This window comes from Rhincodon typus, chromosome 17 (genome assembly GCF_021869965.1).
Source record: "Rhincodon typus isolate 14 chromosome 17, sRhiTyp1.1, whole genome shotgun sequence".
In the NCBI taxonomy this organism is placed as follows: domain Eukaryota; kingdom Metazoa; phylum Chordata; class Chondrichthyes; order Orectolobiformes; family Rhincodontidae; genus Rhincodon; species Rhincodon typus.
The window spans coordinates 49,774,422-49,794,435 of NC_063348.1; the positions used below are offsets into that span (position 1 = coordinate 49,774,422).

General features: G+C 39.0%; 1 protein-coding gene across 1 annotated transcript in view; it reads right to left on the reverse strand.

The window, feature by feature from the left end:
• LOC125485277 (exostosin-2-like) overlaps positions 1 to 20,014 on the reverse strand; it is a 41,565-nt gene that overhangs the window by 8,431 nt on the left and 13,120 nt on the right. The window contains exon 3 of the mRNA XM_048607363.1: positions 5,151 to 5,294. Within this exon, the coding sequence (XP_048463320.1) occupies positions 5,151 to 5,294 (144 nt within the window). The remainder of the gene's footprint in view (positions 1 to 5,150; positions 5,295 to 20,014) is intronic.

Consider the following 20,014-nt stretch of genomic DNA (forward strand, 5'->3'; position numbering starts at 1 on the left):
AATAAGGTGTCTCCCAGTTAAGACTGAGATTAAGAGAAATTTTTTCTCCCAGAAATTCAGAGTGTCTGGAATTCTAGTGAGCAGTGGAGGTTAGGTCATGGAATATGTTCAAGACGGAGTTAGACAAATTTTTGACGTATGGGGAGTCAAGGCTAACAGGGGTTAGGCAGCAAATTAGAGTTATAGTCACAATCCAGATCAGTTATAACCTTATTAAATGGTGCAGAAGGCTTGAGAGGCTGAATGGCATACTAATGCTCCCAATTCTTATAATTAAAGATTGCTGCATTTTTCGTCTTGTTGCCTCTTGGCTTGAAAAATGCTGTTCAACATTTTTTTGCCCCTCCTTACATTTATAAAATGGTGAAATCAAGATGGATTGCAGTCTGAAATTCTCATTAATTCTTTCTCAATATTGCAAAGCACTGACTTCATACTTCTTCCAATCTTTCTTTCAGCTGGATAATCTTCAGAATTTTAAAACACTTCAGTTTGGCATAACATATTTAATTTGTTCTGATTTACCTCATCCCTTTGATTATTTTCAAGATATATGGCGTCCCGCACCATGGGATGTGATGCTAAAATTAGAATATCTGTGAGAATCAAGGTACATTCATCAAGACCATCCATCAACATTATGAATAGCAGTTGCCTGTGCTGTTCCTTAGATACTCTGCTGGTCATAATTATCTATTTTGACTGGGAGTATGACCAAAGTTCACGATCTTTTTTCTCTTACCATTTTACTCATCTAGATTTCAACATCTGCCTTTAATGACTTGTTAAAAAAAAGTTCACCTTGAACTTCATTCATTCAACTATTGCTGGATTAATTTAATCTTGTGCTATTATCTTACAGATGTTCAAACATTGTAATTTTTATTAAATTAGCCATTTCATAGCAAATCATGTTCTCCACAGGCATATCTAAAACCTGTTTAATTTATACTAACAAGTGCAACACTAGGCTTACTCTAGGCCAGTGTTAATGGAACTATTTTACTTTTCCTATTAGTCTGAAGGACACAAGTTGCTTTTAAATACTTTCATCTGCTTAAAAAACATGATTCCTCCTGATAGCTGGGATATTTTGCATTATAAAATAAATAGCAGCAGGAAAAGGCTTTTCAGCCCTGACAGCTTGCTGCATCCTTTAATAAGATTGTGGCTGATCTTGTATCTCAGCCACAATCTTTCCACACCATCACCATAACCCTGGTTTCCCTTAGTAACCAAAAATTTATTTCTGACTTGAATACACTCAACATATAAGCATCCTCAGCTCTCTGGTGTAAAGAATTCGAAGGATTCACAAATCCTGAGTGGAAAAAAAAATTGTCTTGTTTCAATTCTAAACAATCAGCTCCATATTCTGAGACCATGACCCTTAAACAGCCAGGAGAAAATCTTTCCAGCTTTTACCTTGATGAAATCTAAGAATTCTTTGTGTTTCAATGAGACCACATCTCATTTGTTTAGACTTCAGGGAACATGGACCGAGCCGACTCATGTCCTTTTCGTAGGACAATCCTCTCTTTGCAGAAATGTGTGAAGAAAACTCTTTCATCCTTTTCTTTCCTAAATTTCCCTGTGACTATTTTAAATAGGTGATCCCTCATCATTAATTCTCCAACCAGAATCGAAATTCTCTGAAATCATCATATCAAAATTCCTCATAATGTAAATAAAAAGCTTCATTAAATCCTCTGAATAGCTTCTAGTGAACATTCCAAAATTTCTCTACATACATGCAGCAGTAATACAGTGGGACAGGAAGAGTAAAAAGGGAACAGCTAAGGAAAATTTTATCCAATAAGAGAAAGAATTAGGAAACAAATCACTGACAAAGCAGAGCCAACGGCAAAAACAGTGATTAGGATAAAGAACCTGAAAGCGTTGCCATTTTGTTTAACTCCAGAAGCAACAGCAGAGGGAATCACTTGTATTAGACCACATTATGCTATTTCACACACAAAGTCCCGTTCATCAGAGAGCAACATGTTTTACGACAATGAAAAATGCCAAAAGGAATCTCTAGGATACAAGGTTTTGAAAAATATCTATTATACTTTATTAGCATTATCCTATAGCATGTGGATGTACCAACACCCCATGATCTACAGCAATTCAAGAAGGCAGGTCATCACTGCCTCCTCAAATGCAATTAGGGATGGGCATTTAACCTGTACATCTTTGGACTGTGGGAGGAAACTGGAGCACCTGCAGCAGGGAGAACGTGCAAACTCCACACAGTACGCTAGGGTGGATTAGCCATGGTAAATTACAGGATAGGGCGGGCCTGGGTGGGATGGTCTTCAGAGGGTCAGTGCAGACTCAATGGGCTGAATGGCCTCTTTCTGAACTGTTGGGAATCAATGAATAGTCTTGCCAGCAATGCCAACACCAATAAATGAATAAACATATTCATAGTACATGTCAATTTCTATGCAATACTGTTTAAACGTATTTTAAAGAAGAAAACAAATTATTTTCAAATTTGATAAACTTACACAGAAATAAATAAAATCTGATAACTGACCTAAGGAAATCTCTAAAAACAACAAATTTGTAATTTAGCTCACTACATTTAACAAGAAGATACACTGGTCTTAAATAGTCAAGACAAGTCATACATGCCTGCTTACCAGCAAAATAATACTGTATATTATGTGGTAGAATGCTCTCTTTTTAACAATTTATTTTCTTAATGCTACAGGAAACCAAGGGTAATAATTCTATTCATTTTTATCTGCCCATTTTCTCAACATTGTGCTTTCTCTAATATGGTCTCCACTTTCAAACCTCAGCTTTTAGCCTTCCTGAAATCTACCAGTAATTTTATCACCTCTGACACATACCAGTAGTCATTGCTTAAGTCACAATATCACATTTAACACTATTTTGATGCTCAAATACATATGTACTGCTGACATTTTTACTATCACCAGCTCAATACTAAACATTCAGGCATTTAACTTCATTTATCGTGAAAATAGGGAGTACTGGAGAAATGTTTCAGAATAGAAGAGGAGTGATATTGGACTAAAAACATTAACTCGGTTTCTGTCTCCATAGGTCAGACCTATCACACCTGAACTTTCCCAGCACTTACTTTTCTTATTTCAGATTTGCAGCATCCATGGTATTTTGCTTTTATTTAATTTTTTGAATCTTGGCTATAGCACATTGTGCAGAAGTTGTCTTGCATTAGTTCATCAACTTAAACCTTTGAAATAGCTTCTCATTGCATCTCAGCAACATCAATTCTCTCATAACAGTGTTATGATCCCAGCTGATGTTACTATTAGACAAGTGAGATCTCTGAATGAAATCTAACTTGATAGATCATATTTTTTTCTAACGTAGTGACCTTTCACTGAAACATAAGGTTGCTGATGTCATTTTAAAATAAAAAGCACCAAACAAACTAAACTATCTATATATGAAAATGTTTGAAAAGTCTCAAAACACAGGGGAAATTAAAATCCCACCTACTCCCCAACACTATCATTTTACAGTTTATCAAAAATTCAGAGAAAGTCCTTCTAAATCAAACTGTGGGTTTCTCATTTCCAGTGTGTTCAGTGTGAGGCTTTTTCCCTTGGCCATTCTCACAACTTAAGTCTTAGAATTTTTTCTCAGCTTTGAATAACAAGTGCAGATTTCTAACCAAACACTCCTGTTCTGGAAATTTCACAAATCAAACTCATTCACTAGGGTAACTTATTTTCTTAACTCCTTTGAACAATCTCCCTTTTCTGGCAGAAAACTGTATCGGCATCAAAATTCAGTTAAGTTTCCTTCAGACTGCCTCAAAAACTTTCCAATCTCTAGGATATTTTAAGGTAAGATCAATCTTTGATTATTCTAAATCCAAATGCAAGCTAATGTCTGTCAATATTTTCTTCCTCCTGTTGTAAATTTTTGCAACATAAATAAACTTCCATGAATACCCCAGGTAGCTTCGTAGATCTGCTCTTTGATGCATACAGGTTTAAAACCATGGTTCCAGACAGACTGACACAGCTCACTTTAAGTCAATAAATGTGGAGCTGGAAAAGCACAGCAGATCCGATTGCATCCAAGGAGCAGGAAAGTCAACGTTTCAGGCCTAAACCCTTTGTCAGTGGGACGGGGGTGGGGTTGGAGGAGGGTAGGTGAGTTGAAGATAGGTGGACACAGGCAGGGGGTTATTGTGGTTTGTCAGTGGGAAGAGTGTAGCGAATAGGTGAATCGGAAAATGGACAGGTTGGGCGAAGAGAGATTTTGGAGCTGATGAAGTCAATATTCAGGCCATTCGTCTGTAAGCTCCCAAGGCGAAATATGAGGTGATGTTCCTCCAGTTTACTTTTGGTCTCACTCTGACAGTGGAGGAGGCCAAGGATGGACATGTCACCAGGGGAGTGGGAGGGGAGTTAAAGATTGGGTAAGTTGTTGCATGCAGAGCGCAGATGCTCCGCAAACCCGTCCCCGAGTCTGTGTCTGGTCTCCCCGATATACAGGAGACCACATCGGGAGCAGTGGATACAGTAGATGAGATTAGATAAAGTGCAGGTGAATCTCTGCCGGATTTGGAAGGATTGTTTGGGGACTTGGACGGAGGTGGGAGGGGAAGGTGTAGGGGCAGGTATAGTTCATATTTAAATCCCTTCAAAAAAAATCAACACCCATGGTCCACCAGTATAAAATCCAAACTTTAAGACAATGATATAAATTAAATCACACAGCTTTCATCTCCACAATCATTCTACATTTTCTTGCTGCCCTTTAAATTTGTTCATCTATCTCTACATTTACTTCTCTCGAACTGGCGGTCAATTTTAAATTGATACTTTGCTTTCACCGGTATTACAGAATTCCCAGCAAACTTCATCCAAAATTAAATTGATACTTTTGCTGAACTTCAGATTTGCACTCAGAGCCAGGCAAATCTTATTTTAATTTGAAGACTTTTTCCTAAGCCAGCCTTTTCTCACATTATTGTGTAAGGGTTAGAGGAAGCATGGTTAGACATTTTGTGGAATATGTGCTACAATGCATTTGAAACCATGCTTTTTCCTGTAAGTCTGTGATGTCAATATACTAGGCACAAAATATAACAAATGCATTAAGACCTCTGGCAAAGTTTGTTTAAAATGTACTTGTACCTTGTGATAGAAAGCAGCTCCAGTTAATACCATTGAGACCTCATTTGTCCATTCTGATTCATATTTCCATTTATTAGTATCGTGGTCCCACAAATGAAGTCGTCCTGGGTATCCCACCAGCCTGTCAGGAAACTCACGCCACACCTATGCACAACCATAAATTCCAGACATTGTTACTGACTTTATTTATCATAGAAAAGTATATTAATCTAGTTATTAACCTCACCTGTCCATTCCAAGTTGTAAAACAGTGTCTGAATTTATCAACTCAACAAGTAAATGAGGTAATCAGATTTGTTTTATTTCTGTTGTTACTTCATCACAAAAGTTAAATATAAATCATACTTACGAAATGTCATTTTCTGCAATCCTCATCCCTGTTTTAAAGATTACTCATGCTGAGTTATTGTGGCACAGGGCCAGATTGCCTTTTGGTACATCACCCTAGCGCCCAGTTTTCATATTTGAATCTGGCATCAAATGCCATCAAGCTATTTAACTATAAAAGGATAAAATAGTGAAGCTTTTACTGTCTTCATCCAAAGTCTATGCACAAGTACTTTCCAGTAGGAGCTACTGAGTAACAATCATCAGAGACCTAAAGATTCTTCTCACTTATAGCCCAAGTACATTGAAGCCAACTGTGCTGCTTCACTACCACGCTCTAGATGAGGTCAGCTAACTTAGCAGAAGTCATTATCAAACCTGAGCTCTTTCTGATCAGCAGAACTCAGTACCATATTAAATACTGCAGTGTTGTACCAATTCTCCTTTCAAATTGGCAAAGTATAAAGGCAAAGTCCTTGTATATAGATAATTACTTATACTGCAGATTATCTGTTTATACATGTGGTTTTTCATTTCAAGACAGAATATACATTACAAATGGTTTACATCAAAGTCATTGATGCTCAAGTCATTTGTGAGCAACACTAATTGATAACATTACAATGTGAGGGGAAAAGTATAGCCTAATGTTGTCCATTTGTAGTAGCCATTGGTGCTGTCATGGACAGAATTTGTGTGCTCCCTTTAATCCCTACAATTGACATATTTTGTATTCAAGTCATGAGTTTTCTCATTGAAAAAAAATTCATCAGCAAGCCTTTGAGAGTTTTACAATAAAGAAGGTTTTACACCCTCACAGACTCACCCCACATTTAAAACACGCCATTTCACGTATGCAACGTATGTTTTAACAGGGTGGCATGGTGGCTCAGTGGTTAGCACTGCAGCCTCACAGCACCAGGGACCCAGGTTCGATTCCAGCCTTGGGCGACTGTCTGTGTGGAGTTTGCACATTCTCCCCGTGTCTACGTGGGTTTCCTCTGGGTGCTCCGGTTTCCTCCCACAGTCCAAAGATGTGCAGGCTAGGTGGATTGGCCAAGCTAAATTGCCTGTAGTGTTCAGGGGTGTGTGGGTTATAGGGGAATGGATCTGGGTGGGATGCTGCAAGGGTCGGTGTGGACTTGTTGGGCCGAAGGGCCTGTCTCCACACTGTTGGGATTCTATGCTTCACACACTCATTTCCACATACATGTTCACGCACACAAAGATTGGTTACAGTTGTAGTTTGATATAGATTACAACTAACTCAGTCTCTAGTTTATGGTCTCTATCTTTGACAAGGATGGTCTAGCTCCTTGAATGAAGTGGACACTTTATAGTCAAAATAAGGGTCTTGTAAGTGAAGGATTCTCAGAAAGCTGAGATTTCATGCAATTGAATTTGTTGAAGATTGGCTTTCAGGTACACATGAAGTTGGAACAGGTTGTGTCTTCTTTCTCTCTGTTACGATTCACCACTTACAAGATATTGCTGTTAATTACTTTATGTTTACATTACTTGAAACTAGTTTGATGCCCTTTCATGGAACTCTGCCTGCAAATCAACTTCAAGCAAATATAAAAAGCAGGCATAACATAGTTCCCTCATCGTGTAACTTTTGAATTCAATTTTTTTTCAAAATAAGGTAAGTAGTCACATTGAGTACACTTACTTTATTGTCAGTGAACACCTCTGAGGAGTTGTGACATTCAGTATCTTTGTTTCTGAAAGAGCCATTCAATTGGAGAATAGCCTTGATTGGTTTCAGGAAAGAGCACCGAATCATGCCAATTTGGAAGGTTCTTATCTGTTGGTCCATTTTTAAACAAACAGATGTCTCACAAACATGTAGCTGTGAGCAGAGGTGGGAGAAATCTTAGCATTGAGAAATAACCCTTTAAAAATGGCTGTCCACACTTCACATTTTTAGTATGGAGTGGTTGGGGAGGGGTGTGGCTAGATTGAGAGCCAGATCAACTGACAACTTTGGCAGTCCAATAAGCTTATACACTTCATATGCACAAGAAACATTTTCATAATCCCAAAAGGATTTCTGTGAACAGGTTCAAAGTAGGATTACCTCTCACAGAGATAAATATAAACAATCCTCCAGTTCTCAGTCCCACACATTCCCCGGGCCCCACCATTATGCAACGTAATGCCCTCTACCAAAACCCCATAGCTCCTTATATTGCCTATGACAACCTATGCTCACTACTGATGCCAATGATCCTTTATCCCTTCAGCTACCATGACAACTCATTGAGTATCAAATACCCAAGCACACAGACGAAAAATATAGTATTATGACTTAAAGTCCTACATTCTACACACTATTGAGGGAAAAAAAACTCATCCAAAAAAATCAGTTTGACATTTCTTGACAGTTCCCAACAGGTGGACACTTGTTAACACTTCTTGACAGTGTTGACAAGTTGGGTTGTTCCCAGTGGCTTAAAGTGTACCTGACCCTCCCCATGCCTGCAAGGAATCTAAAGATCTTCTGAAATTTTCACTGAAATGGAGACATTCTCCACTGCGGTGAAAGTTGAGATCAATAAGTCTTACAATGTGCCTTCTAAACATCAAGCGACTTCCACTGTGGTTCAACTGCAGCCAAAAGCAAACAATTAGCCTGTGTTATCTTAACAGCCAATCACAAGGGATCTTTAAACAATTCAAAGATTTCATAACTCAAAGCTTCTGTAGTTATGAGCCGGAAGCAAGAAGGACATCATAAGGAAGTCTAGTATAATAGACTTTTCTTTATGAAACAATAATTTATCCAGGTTAACATTTGCAGCTGCTTTGTCTGATTATGATAGTGGCTGGCTGGGGTGAGGAATGGGGGTGCTATGGTGTAGTATAGTGGTAGTATCCTTGTCTCTGAGCCAAGAGGCCCAGGTTCAAGTCCCACCGGACAGGTTGATTGAAAATATCTAAAAACTGGTGATGCATGGCCATTTAGATGGACACCATCTGAAGACACTGGATGTGATTTACCCCCTCCGTGAAGGTGGCAGGGAAAGCAGTAGAAAGTTGAAGTGTTTAGGTAGATTGGCCCTGGAGAGATACTCACTGCTGCTTCCATCCCCACCCTGTCATGTTGGCAACTAAGTTCTGGGCAAGAATATCCATGGATGATTCTCTCAAGCCCCCATCAATTTAAGTCTTTAAGTAGTCAATTAGCTTAGACAATTAGCATCTATGGGTTTCAACCCACCATGGTCCAATTACCTGCCTTCCTGGTAAGTATACAAAATAGCTGGTTTCACGACAGGGAAACCACAGTAAACAACCCACTGTGTTTGGGAATTACCTTCATTTTCTCAAATCTGAAGACAGAGGTCACTACTGAAAGCCACTTCCTGCCTTTACCCCTAAGGTAAACTGCTTTTAGCAGCTCAACCTGACTTTAAGTTTCAACTCTTCACAAAGACAACAGTCAAGCGAGCTGGACATCTGATGATACAATAGTGATCTCATTTTCATATGTAGCTTTTATCCTTATTCACTTCAAACCTTTGCATCTGTATTTTTGTCAATAACTTTACCACTTTTTCTGAAAGTAACTTCCAGCAGTAATTACATAAAGTAATCTTTTATCTTGTTTAAAGCATAAAGCTGTTGCTGGTTATCTTTTAAAATTAAAAACTTAAATATTAAAAGGAGACTTACATGCTAGCTTATATAAATTCCTGGTTCATGGACTACTTTCAGCAAATGTCTGTTGAGTGGTTATGACAAATTCGTGAATTCCCTGAACAGCTGACACTCTCCGTATTTAATTTCAAGAGAGATGTAGAGACAGTTCTTAAGAGTAAAAGGAACAAAGGATATGGGGAGAAAGCAGGAACAGACTGCTGTGTTGGATAATTATACTGAATAGCAGAGCAGGCTTGAAGGGCTAAATGGCCTACTCCTGCTCCAATTCTATAAATCTATGTTAATTAGGTAATTGCTTAAGAATCAGGTCTGTCTGTAGCTTAAATGCTAAAGTTCATATAATTTCCAGCAGCAAATTTAATGGCCTGTTTGTGTCCAGTTTAGAAGATTTCACTAAACTTCATAATATGCTGAGGCATGATAGTGCAGAAGAATAGCTCCAGTATGTTTTCAAGACAACAACAATTTGAACTAGGGATCAGTGACCATACTGTGTGTTTGCAGATAGTAGGTTATTAATTCAAAAGGCATTTTAGCAAAATATATATATATGCTTCATAAAGCAGGGGTGCCAGCCACAGATGTCAAAGAAAGGTGCTTGCAGACTTCCACTGTCCTGTCAACAGCTTAAATCACAAGTTATAGGAATTTCCATGTACACATCAGCTGTGATGTCTGCAAGGTGAGTAGCCAATCAAATTGAAATATTCTCAGACAGTCAACCAGGAAGTTAAAAACAATTTAAAGTTCACTTTTAATTTGAATATGCTGAATTTAAAATAAACAAGTTTGATTAGACATAAGCTAAAATATCAATATAACTAACTTTTTAAAATGTGGAAGCTTATAATAATGGAGATATCCCACAATGATAGAATTAGTTTTTCTGGGTTGCTGAATGTGTACAGCAACAATTGTGAAGTCAGTATGGAGCCAAAAACATGTAACACCTCATTTAACACGGTGTAAGGTTTTCCAGCATTCTTAGAACAAGACCAACAGTGCACTCATGGAAGATTTTGGCACTTCACAGATTACTCAGAGATTGTAATCTGGAGGCTTGGGAGGGTGTTGAGGGAATCTCAACTGCACATTCTCTGGAAAAGCGCAGAACACTAATGGCAGGTTCTGAATTTCCATTATAATTTTGCATATACATGGACTCCTGAAGGTTGCGGTCAGTTTTAAAGGAGTAATAATGATGAATGTTGGTAGTTGCACCAACGTTACCACTGCAAAATCAGGGCTGATGTCATCAAACGAGCATAGCTTAAAAAGAAATCAAAACGGTTACATCTAACAATAGCTGAATCCACTTCAGAAATTTTAATTTGCAAGGTTATACAAATTGATGTTAAATACATCTGCCAAAGTGAACTAAAAACAGATCCAATGGAGATATAAAGTGGTGCAACTACAAAACAAGTAAGCGAGATTTGCTGCGCACTGAAGGAGTTCATTTAAAGATGCAGTGCATTTCCTCCCTCAACAGCACTAACACTCCACGAGTAACACTTTTGGCGTCATGCCTATTTTAAGAGAAATGCCAGGGCTCACAGCCAATAGCCTACTTGTGAATTGTGAAGTTCTAGTCTCATTACAAAATTAATAGTGGGGTAAGAAGGCAGCATATTTGTTAGATTTTGCAACACCAACAGTTGAATACTAAAGTTGGATGTTGATCATAAAGGCAGTTCAAATCAAAGATGGAGTACATATGTCATTAGCAGCTGCATACAATTAGATGTGTACACCAACACTTCATTTGTAAAATGTTAAGTGATGATAGGTTGTGCAAAGATTATAGCATTTGCTTAGAATTATCGAGTATGTTTTTAAAAAAAGTACAGCTAAACAGAAAACAAGCACTTGAACCAAACCAAAGCACTGTTTAATGAACTCTTAATTGCTTAAAAGACTACTGTGTAGATTAAAAGGATCAGTTTATGATTAGGAACACAGGACTTCACCATAACAGACCGGATCATGATTACCAAATCAACTTCAATGAAAATCTGTAATTAACTGGCTTTTGTTAATGTTTTTTGCATGCACCTTCCCACTAATTTAAATTTCATATGCAGAACCACATTATGAAAGGTTCACAAGATTTATTAGTCAAGTAACTAGAAACATTAGCAGCATGTAAAAGGGATCCTGCAGAATACACTGCTCATGGAAAGTCGAATGGCTTTGTTAGGCCTTTTCAGGAAATTTAAAGTAAAGCACATAATGTGTGACATGCAGTTATAAAAAGAAAGCAAGCAGACAATTGTTACAAAACGGTGCAACTAAATTTGCCGGCCCACCACCATCACCATCGTATTTGTAGGACAACTTGCGATGGGCATTAAGTGTCATTTCAGCATCTGAAGTCTCAAAATAACAAGATACATACTTTTTGGACAGATTAGTAAATCTTTCTTGATTTTACCTGAAGTTTAAAAGATGCAGTATTTATAGACAATTTAACTATCTGCACTGTAACTCAGATGATTAATAGATATGGTTATCACCTGTCTGCTTTTGAACTTGACCATTTTGTTTCCAGTGGAGGTGGTCTCTGAACTGTAAATTTGTTAATTAAAAGCAGGACAGAAAAGAATAATTCATTTCAACTGCTAATAAATGCCTAAATGATTATCTTTGGTTTTCTGAATGAAAGCACAGAATTAAGATTTTAAAATAATGGCTCCACCTCCCTACATCCAGAATCCTGTAATCATAAATCTAGTTTAAGAGTAGGACTAAATGTCATCTAATATGCAAGCTGAAGCTTCACATGTGCATTTCTAAATGCTGGACCCCTATTTTTGAAGGCTCTGGGTCAAAAGCATTCTATTTTTTACTTGCTTATCGCTTGCTTGAGACACACTTACTCTTGATTTTAAAACTGGCCTTGTGACAAGCAATTCAAGTCAGAAGCAACTGCCCTTCCCCTCACAAAAAAACTTCAATAACTTTAAAACACTGGAATCTTCTGACAAGATCATTCATTGTTTTTCTATTCTGAGAAAAATTAGACGTGGGGTTCTGTCGTATCAGAATACTTTTCTGTTCACCACTCAAACTCAAAAGCTCTTAGCAGCTGCTACAGAAATTACAAATGAACAAGAATATTGTTAATTGGAACTATCATTTCAAAGGAAAATTTGTACAAGTGCCTCTATTTAGGCACTTACCCAGAGGTTATTTAGAAGCATGAGTGTACTATTTAGTGTGGTAAAGCAAATTTTTAAAACATTACGTCATAAAATTAGAAGTCACACACCATCTGTCAACTGGCTATCCTACATTTAATACATACTACTCATTCTAACAGAAAGATCTTAGAAAATTCTCTGCAATTGATCAGTTATCTTCGAATGTACAACACAGTGCCATTCACCACTTTGCAAGTAGGGATTATGCAAGTGAGTTAGACAGGAGGGGGGATTTTTCTTGATAAATGATAGCATCTTGGAAATTCAAGCAGGAATGCAAAAAATGTTAATGGCCATTTGTGCCTGCAATAAAAGATTAAATGAAGTTATCTTACTGCTTGAGCAGATTTGTTTTTAACAATCGTTCACTACTGTCATGCAACAGTATCAGCATAAAAATACCCAATAAACTAGTTTTAAATTCTCTTTGACTAAATATAAGCCTGTTACTGCTAATTTGGTCCTTTGATACTGACCGCTAAATGTCTAAATTCAGGTGTTAATTGTGTTTAAGAGTAAAATAGGGCAGAGATTCTCAAAGACTCTCAAGACATGGGACTTCATAGTGATGTATTATTGATTATGTAGTTACATGGTTAAAACATTCTTTTAAAACCTATTTTCTATATCATTGCAGAAATAGGAGACCACTGTTCCTTTCTCCTGCAAGTGAGTTTGAAAGAGACCAACATTAGGTATTGTAAATACAATGCCATTTAAGACCATGTGCTTTAAATTTATAACTTTGGTGTCATTCAAGTGTAACGTGATGCAGTAATTCCAAAGCACAATCTGTCTTTCCAAATTTATGAATGAAGAGGTCCACACCAGCATAAGCCACATTTCCTACTTTAGATCATGTTATGTGTTATATTTAACTAGACTTCTGTCAAATTTATCAAAATCAAATCACTGTAATCAGTGTGCAATTTTTATTGCTATTTATTAAATTTGCTATTAAGTTAATTCAGAATAAAAAATAAAGGGAAAACAGATAGAAGAACATGAAGAAATACTTGTATTTTATACACCTCATATGTCTCTTCAAAACATACCATATATGACCTCATACCCATGAAATGAAGGATCATGCTGAAATAGTTTTGAAAGGTAGTCTGTTCTTTTTTAACCAAACAACGTGATGACTGAGCAGCTCATTTGTTTTTGGTGGTGTTGGTTGAGGGACTCTGAGGACTACCTACAAGAATCAGACCACTGAGCGAGAAGAGAATGCACGTCAGACCCAAACAGTTTCTCATTGCATCCCTATGAAGCTGCATATAGCCAGGGATTCCCCTCTCTATTGTCTTCTCAATTTCAAGGCATTATGCTCACTCATTCTTAGTTTATGCCCTCATTTCCTGAAGTTGCATCAGTGCAGAGAACAGAGGATGATGAAATGAAGGAAGGTGCTGACAAGTAGAGGGGAGGGATGAATTCATTTTTCTTGGCAGACTATGAAGTTGACGATAATGATCCAACAAAGAGCTTGCACAGTTCAATGGTCCAGATGGCCTCCTTGTGTTGTGTCACTGTAGAATGGGAACCATGATGTGGACCTACCACTCAAGTTGCTGGAGTAAATCAAGGCCTCATGTTCCTCCAAGCCAATGGCATTCCCTGCATTTTGCTTTCCCACTCGCACACCATCAGTTCAAATTCTTTTACAGGGATGAAGTAAGGTGTGAGGATTGAGGATGTAAGTGTTCGTGAAGATGTGGCATTAGATGATTTGCAGAGTGCAAGGCAGCTGGAGTGGCTGAGGATGATTGGAAAAGGCTATTCTTGGATTGCAAGTTGTGGAAGTAGCAGTATGTGAATTAAGTGGAAGTCCAAGATTTAAGGCCAAACTCTTGAACATTATTATGGGCCAAACCCTTTCAAAATATATCAAGGACCCTAACTTTTATCTTATTTAAAGGCAATTATAAGGCACTGTGCTCCAGATGTGATTCAATTGGTCAAACTACTAGGCTTTAGAAAAACACACTTTATTCTCACACCACAGTTAAAATCAAAGAAAAAAAAATGGCATAACTTTTAACTCTTTCAAAATACTTAACAAAATAATATACATTTTAACAACTACTCATCAACTGTTCCAATAGAACAGCATTCCATAAACACACATTCGGCAAAGGCAAATTCAGCAAAACAAATTTCCTTCACTTGCTATCCCCTTCAGTTCAGGAGAAGGAACACCAACAGAACGAATCTCGCAGCAGACAGTGAACTCAAGCTTTTTCAGCAGCAGAGAGAGCAAGCTGAATCTAGCAGATTTAACTCCAAAAACTTAACTTCAACAACAAAACAAAATTAAAACCCTGGGTCTGTGAAAGCCTGAATCCACCCACACATGCTTCTCTTGTCTAATTAAAAAAATCCCAAAGCTATTTACTTTGTTTCCAATGGAACAGACACCTCGACACCAGATTTACAAAGTCCCTCTTCAAGAGGAGCAAGACAGAACAAAGCCCTCTTAAAGTTATATATCATCACAACATGTATAGCAATGCACAGTCTGTAGCCATCACTTCCTGTTTCAGTGGGGAAGCCTCTTCTTTGTTGCATGTATCAGTTGTGCACTCGGCAGTATTTCTAGAGTCTAGCAGTTTCCACACTCATAAATGGTCTGAGTCCTACTTTACTGAAGCATGCGGCTCTGGTTATAAACAACAGAGCCTTGCAATCGATTTTTAGTTGCTTGAAATCACTTTCTTTCAAGGATTTCAATTTCCACAGTAGCTTTTCCAGTGTTCAATGGACAACAAACTTGTGGCTAAGAAAAATTACAAGGCTACAGCTGAGAATCCATTTTGTAGCATTTCTCAGAATATCAGCTCATGCCAGGTACCTGGCTGACCTCCTCAGAATAAGACACAAGTGGCTTGTAGGGGGTGACATGACTATGCTCAGGCAGAAGGCAAACAGATGCAGTCAACAGATGATTCTTTACAGAAGCAAGTTACTAGGAGAGGAGAAAAGGAGAAAGAATAGCTACTCAAGGAAGGCACAATGTGAAAGAACAGGAAAGTTTGTGATTCTCAATATTCATAATAAACACAGATTTGTGAAAGAAAATAGAGGCCTTTGAAATGTGGATGCTAAGGCATATGCTTAAAACTCCATGTACAGACTATAAGATGAATGAAGATTTGCTTGAAGTTGAAGAGCAAAAGGAACTCAGTGATTTTTCTGAAGGCAAGGGAAATAGAGGACCAGCAATGTGGCAAAGATAGAATGTCAATGAGTGCGTTCTCCTTATATGCTACCTCTCCTTTGTCCATTCTTAACAATCCACCATCATAATTAAAACAGAGAACAAAGTGTTACCATTATGTCCTTGCATGACTTTTACTGTTGTAAGTTGTTCTGTGTTAGTCATGGGATTCCACATGGATAGGATTGACAGTTGGGCTGTGTACAAAATTATGAGATAAATCTCACAAGAATGAAACTTGTGCTGTGAAACTATGACAAAGTATTGTGTAATTTAAACATGGCTCAGATATCTTGCAAGGAGCAACTGTTTTCTATGTATTAGAATAAATACATTAAAGGAAAGAGGTTAACTAGGGAAAGAGTAGGGCCCATTACAGACCAAGGTGGCAACCTATATTGAAAGGGTGTGGAATTAATACTTCTCTTCAGTCTTCCCTCTGGTAATAGAGAACTTTTTTTTTAATCATTCACGGGATGAGGGCATCGCTGTCCAGGCAGCATTTATTATCATTCCCTAATTGCCGAGATGGCAGTTGACAGTCAACCATATTGCTGTGGGTCTAGAGTCACATGTCAAGCAGACCAGGTAAGGATGGCAGTTTCCTTCCCTAAAGGATACTAGTGAACCAGATTCTTTTTCCGACAATCGACAATGGGTTCATGGTCATCATTAGATTCTTAATTCCAGATTTTTTTTATTGAATTCAAATTCCACCATTTGTCTTGGCGGGATTCGAACCTGGGTCCCCAGAACGTTATCCGGGTCTCTGGATTAAAAGTCCAGCGATAACACCACTAGGCCGTTTCCTGCCTGATGACGTAGATAGGGATTTCAGGGAAAGAGACTGTGAGGAACTTGCACAGTTTGACATAGGAAATGGGAGGTATTGGAGGCTCTGTTGAGTTTAAGAACAGAAAAATCCCCCGGCCTGGATGAATTGCGTCCCAGGCTGATGTGGGAGGGAGGCAGGAAATTGCAGGGGCTCTGACACAAATTTTTAATTCCTCTCTGGCCATAGGGGAAGTGCCAGAGGACTGGAGGACGGCTAATGTGGGTACACCTTTGCAATGGTAGGAATGAACCAGGAAATTACAGATCGGTGAGTCTCATGTCAGTGGTAGGGAAACTATTGGAGAAAATTCTGAAGGAGCGAATTCATACCCATTTGAAAAGGTATGGGTTAATTCGGGATAGTCAGCATGGCCTATTAGAGGGAGGGCATGCCTAACAAATGTGGTAGAATTTTTTGAAAATGTTGTCAAGTGTGTGCATGGATGAGGGAAGTTCAGTTGATGTAGTTTATATGGATTTTAGCGAAGCTTTTGACAAGGTCCCACATGGGACACTGATTCAGAAGGTTAAAACATATGGAATTGAGGGAAATTTGGTGAGATGGATCAGAAACTGGCTTAGTATTGGACACTAAACGTAGTCATAGAAGGCTGTTTGAGTGACTGGAGGCCGGTGGCCAGTGGTGTATCACAAGGATCAGTACTGGGACCCTTACAGTCTGTTATATACATGAATGATACAGATGAAAATGTAGCGGAATGTTAAGTAAATTTGTAGATGACATCAAGATTGGCAGAGTGGTTAATAGTGAAGAAGATGGTTGTAGATTGCAGGAAGATTTAGATGGGTTGGTCAGATGGTCAGAGGGTCAGAGCAGCAGCCAATGATATTTAACCCTGACAAGCGCGAGGTGTTGCACTTTGGAAGAAGAAACAAGATGAGGGAGTATTTAAATGAATGGCAGGATGCTGGGTAGCCCAGAAGATCAGAGGAATCCCTGAAGTTGGCACAGCACATGAATATGATACTTAAGAAGGCACATGGGGCACTTGTTTTCATCAGTCATGGCACAGAGTATAAGATCAAGGAGGTGCAGTTGTACAGTTGTGGTCAGGCCACAGCTGGGGTACTGCATGCAGTTCTAGTCACCGCACTACAGGAAAAATGTAGTAGCACTAGAGGGGATACAAAGGAGGTTCACCAGGATGTTGCCTGGGATGGAGACACTGAGCGATAAGTAGAGATTAGGTAGGCTTGGATTGTTTTCTTTAAAGCACGGAAGACTGAGCTGGGGAAATGATTGAGGTGTAAAAGATTATGAGGGGTATGGACAGGGTGAATAGAAAGCAGCTATTCCCATCCGCTGTACCCGGTGTGGCTTCCTCTACATCGGGGAAACCAAGCGGAGACTCGGGGACCGCTTTGCAGAACACCTACGCTCGGTTCGCAACAAACAACTGCACCTCCCAGTCGCGAACCATTTCAACTCCCCCTCCCATTCCTCAGACGACATGTCCATCCTGGGCCTCCTGCAGTGCCACAACAATGCCACCCGAAGGTTGCAGGAACAGCAACTCATATTCCGCTTGGGAACCCTGCAGCCCAATGGTATCAATGTGGATTTCACAAGTTTCAAAATCTCCCCTCCCCCCACCGCATCCCAAAACCAGTCCAACTCGTCCCTGCCTCCCTAACCTGTTCTTCCTCCCACCTATCCCCTCCTCCCACCTCAAGCCGCACCTCCATCTCCTACCGACCAACCTCATCCCGCCCCCTTGACCTGTCCGTCCTCCCTGGACTGACCTATCCCCTTCCTAACTCCCTACCTACACTCACCTTTCCTGGCTCCATCCCCGCCTCTTCGACCTGTTTGTTTCCTCTCCACCTATCCTCTCCTCTATCCCTCTTCTATCCGCCTCCCACTCTCTCCCTATTTATTTCAAAACCCCCTTCCCCTCCCCCTTTTCTGATGAAGGGTCTAGGCCCGAAACGTCAGCCTCTCTGCTCCTATGATGCTGCTTGGCCTGCTGTGTTCATCCAGCCCTGCACCTTGTTGTCTCGGATTCTCCAGCATCTGCAGTTCCTACTATCTCTGATCCGCTATTCCCTTTGGTTGAGGAGTCAATCACATGGGGCATAGTTTTAGGGTAAGGGGCAGGAGATTCAGAGGGGATTTAGGAAAAAAACTTTTTCACCCAGCAGGTGGGAATCTGGAATGCACTGCATGGGATGGCAGTAGAGTCTGGAAACCTTGCAACCATTAAAAAATATTTGGATAATTACTTCAAATATCATAACATTCATGGATATGCGACAAGTGCAGGAAATTGGGAGAAGCGCAGTTTAGTGGTAGACATGTTGGTACAGACTCGATGGGCCAAATGGCCTTTTCTAAGCTGTATGAATCTATGAATGTATGAATGGTAGAAAGGTTTACTATTTACGTTGTACTCTGAATATTTTTCAATACCTATAAGAACGACAGATAAAGGGCTAACTCTTTAAATAAGTCAATATACGATTTCCAAAAATCACTTCACTGATTTATTTTCAAAATTAACAAAACTGTCTCAACAGCATTTAAATGTCTCCAGGTGAATGCACAGATGTAGTTGAAGGAGCATAAAGTTTGCCAGCACATATGCTTATGATTCAGAAACTCTTAGCTTGAGGGTAGAATATATTTTCCTGCAGTTGTAATTGACATTGGTATAATCAGGATTATAAACAATACGCCAATTTACAAGACAACAGTTTGTTTTTGCATTTGTGTTTGAGAATGTTCCATTCATGCATCAAGTTCCAATTTTATACAAATCACGTCCTGGTGACACAATCAGCACTTGGCCCACCACTCTTAATGAAAAGATCTGCCTTAAAGTTCAGAAACTCTAAGACTGTCTCCAGCCACACTTACTTACCAGTATATAGAACATGCAGCAAACGAAAAGATAATTTACATCAACTAATCCGTGCTACAGGTTATATTCCAGACAAATCACCTCCCATTCCATCTAACTCACCCAGCCTTTAAGCATAACTTTCAATCCTCTTTTGTCTCATGTATTTGTCTAATTTACTTTTGAAAGCTATTTGGTGGAACCCATTCCTATGGCAGCGACTTCACATTCTAACCAGCCATGCTGTTAGTAGTAATACTATTAGTAGTAATATGCACCTATGTACGTAGGTGTACTTCCATGTCAAGAATTCACTGTAAAAGTGAAAATTCTTAAAAAAATTCATTCATGGGGCATCGCTGGCTAGGTCAGTGTTTACTGCCCATCCCAGATGGCAGCTGAGAGTCAACTACATTGCTGTGGGTTTGGAGTCACAGGTAGTAAGGATAACAGTTTCCTTACTGAATGGACATTGGTGTACCAGATGGGTTTTTCTGACAATTGACAATGGATTCACAGTCATCATTAGAATCTTAATTCCAGATTGTTTTTACTGAATTCAAATTCTACCATCTGCCATGAAGGGATTTGAACTTGGGCCCCCAGAACATTACCTGGGTCTCTGGATTAAGACTCCAATGATAATACCATTGGGCCATCACCTTCCCTCTGCCAACCCATCGCCTCTCCTAATAAAGACAGAAAACGTTGGAGACGTGCAAGAGGTGACCTAAAACATTAACTGTTTCTCAG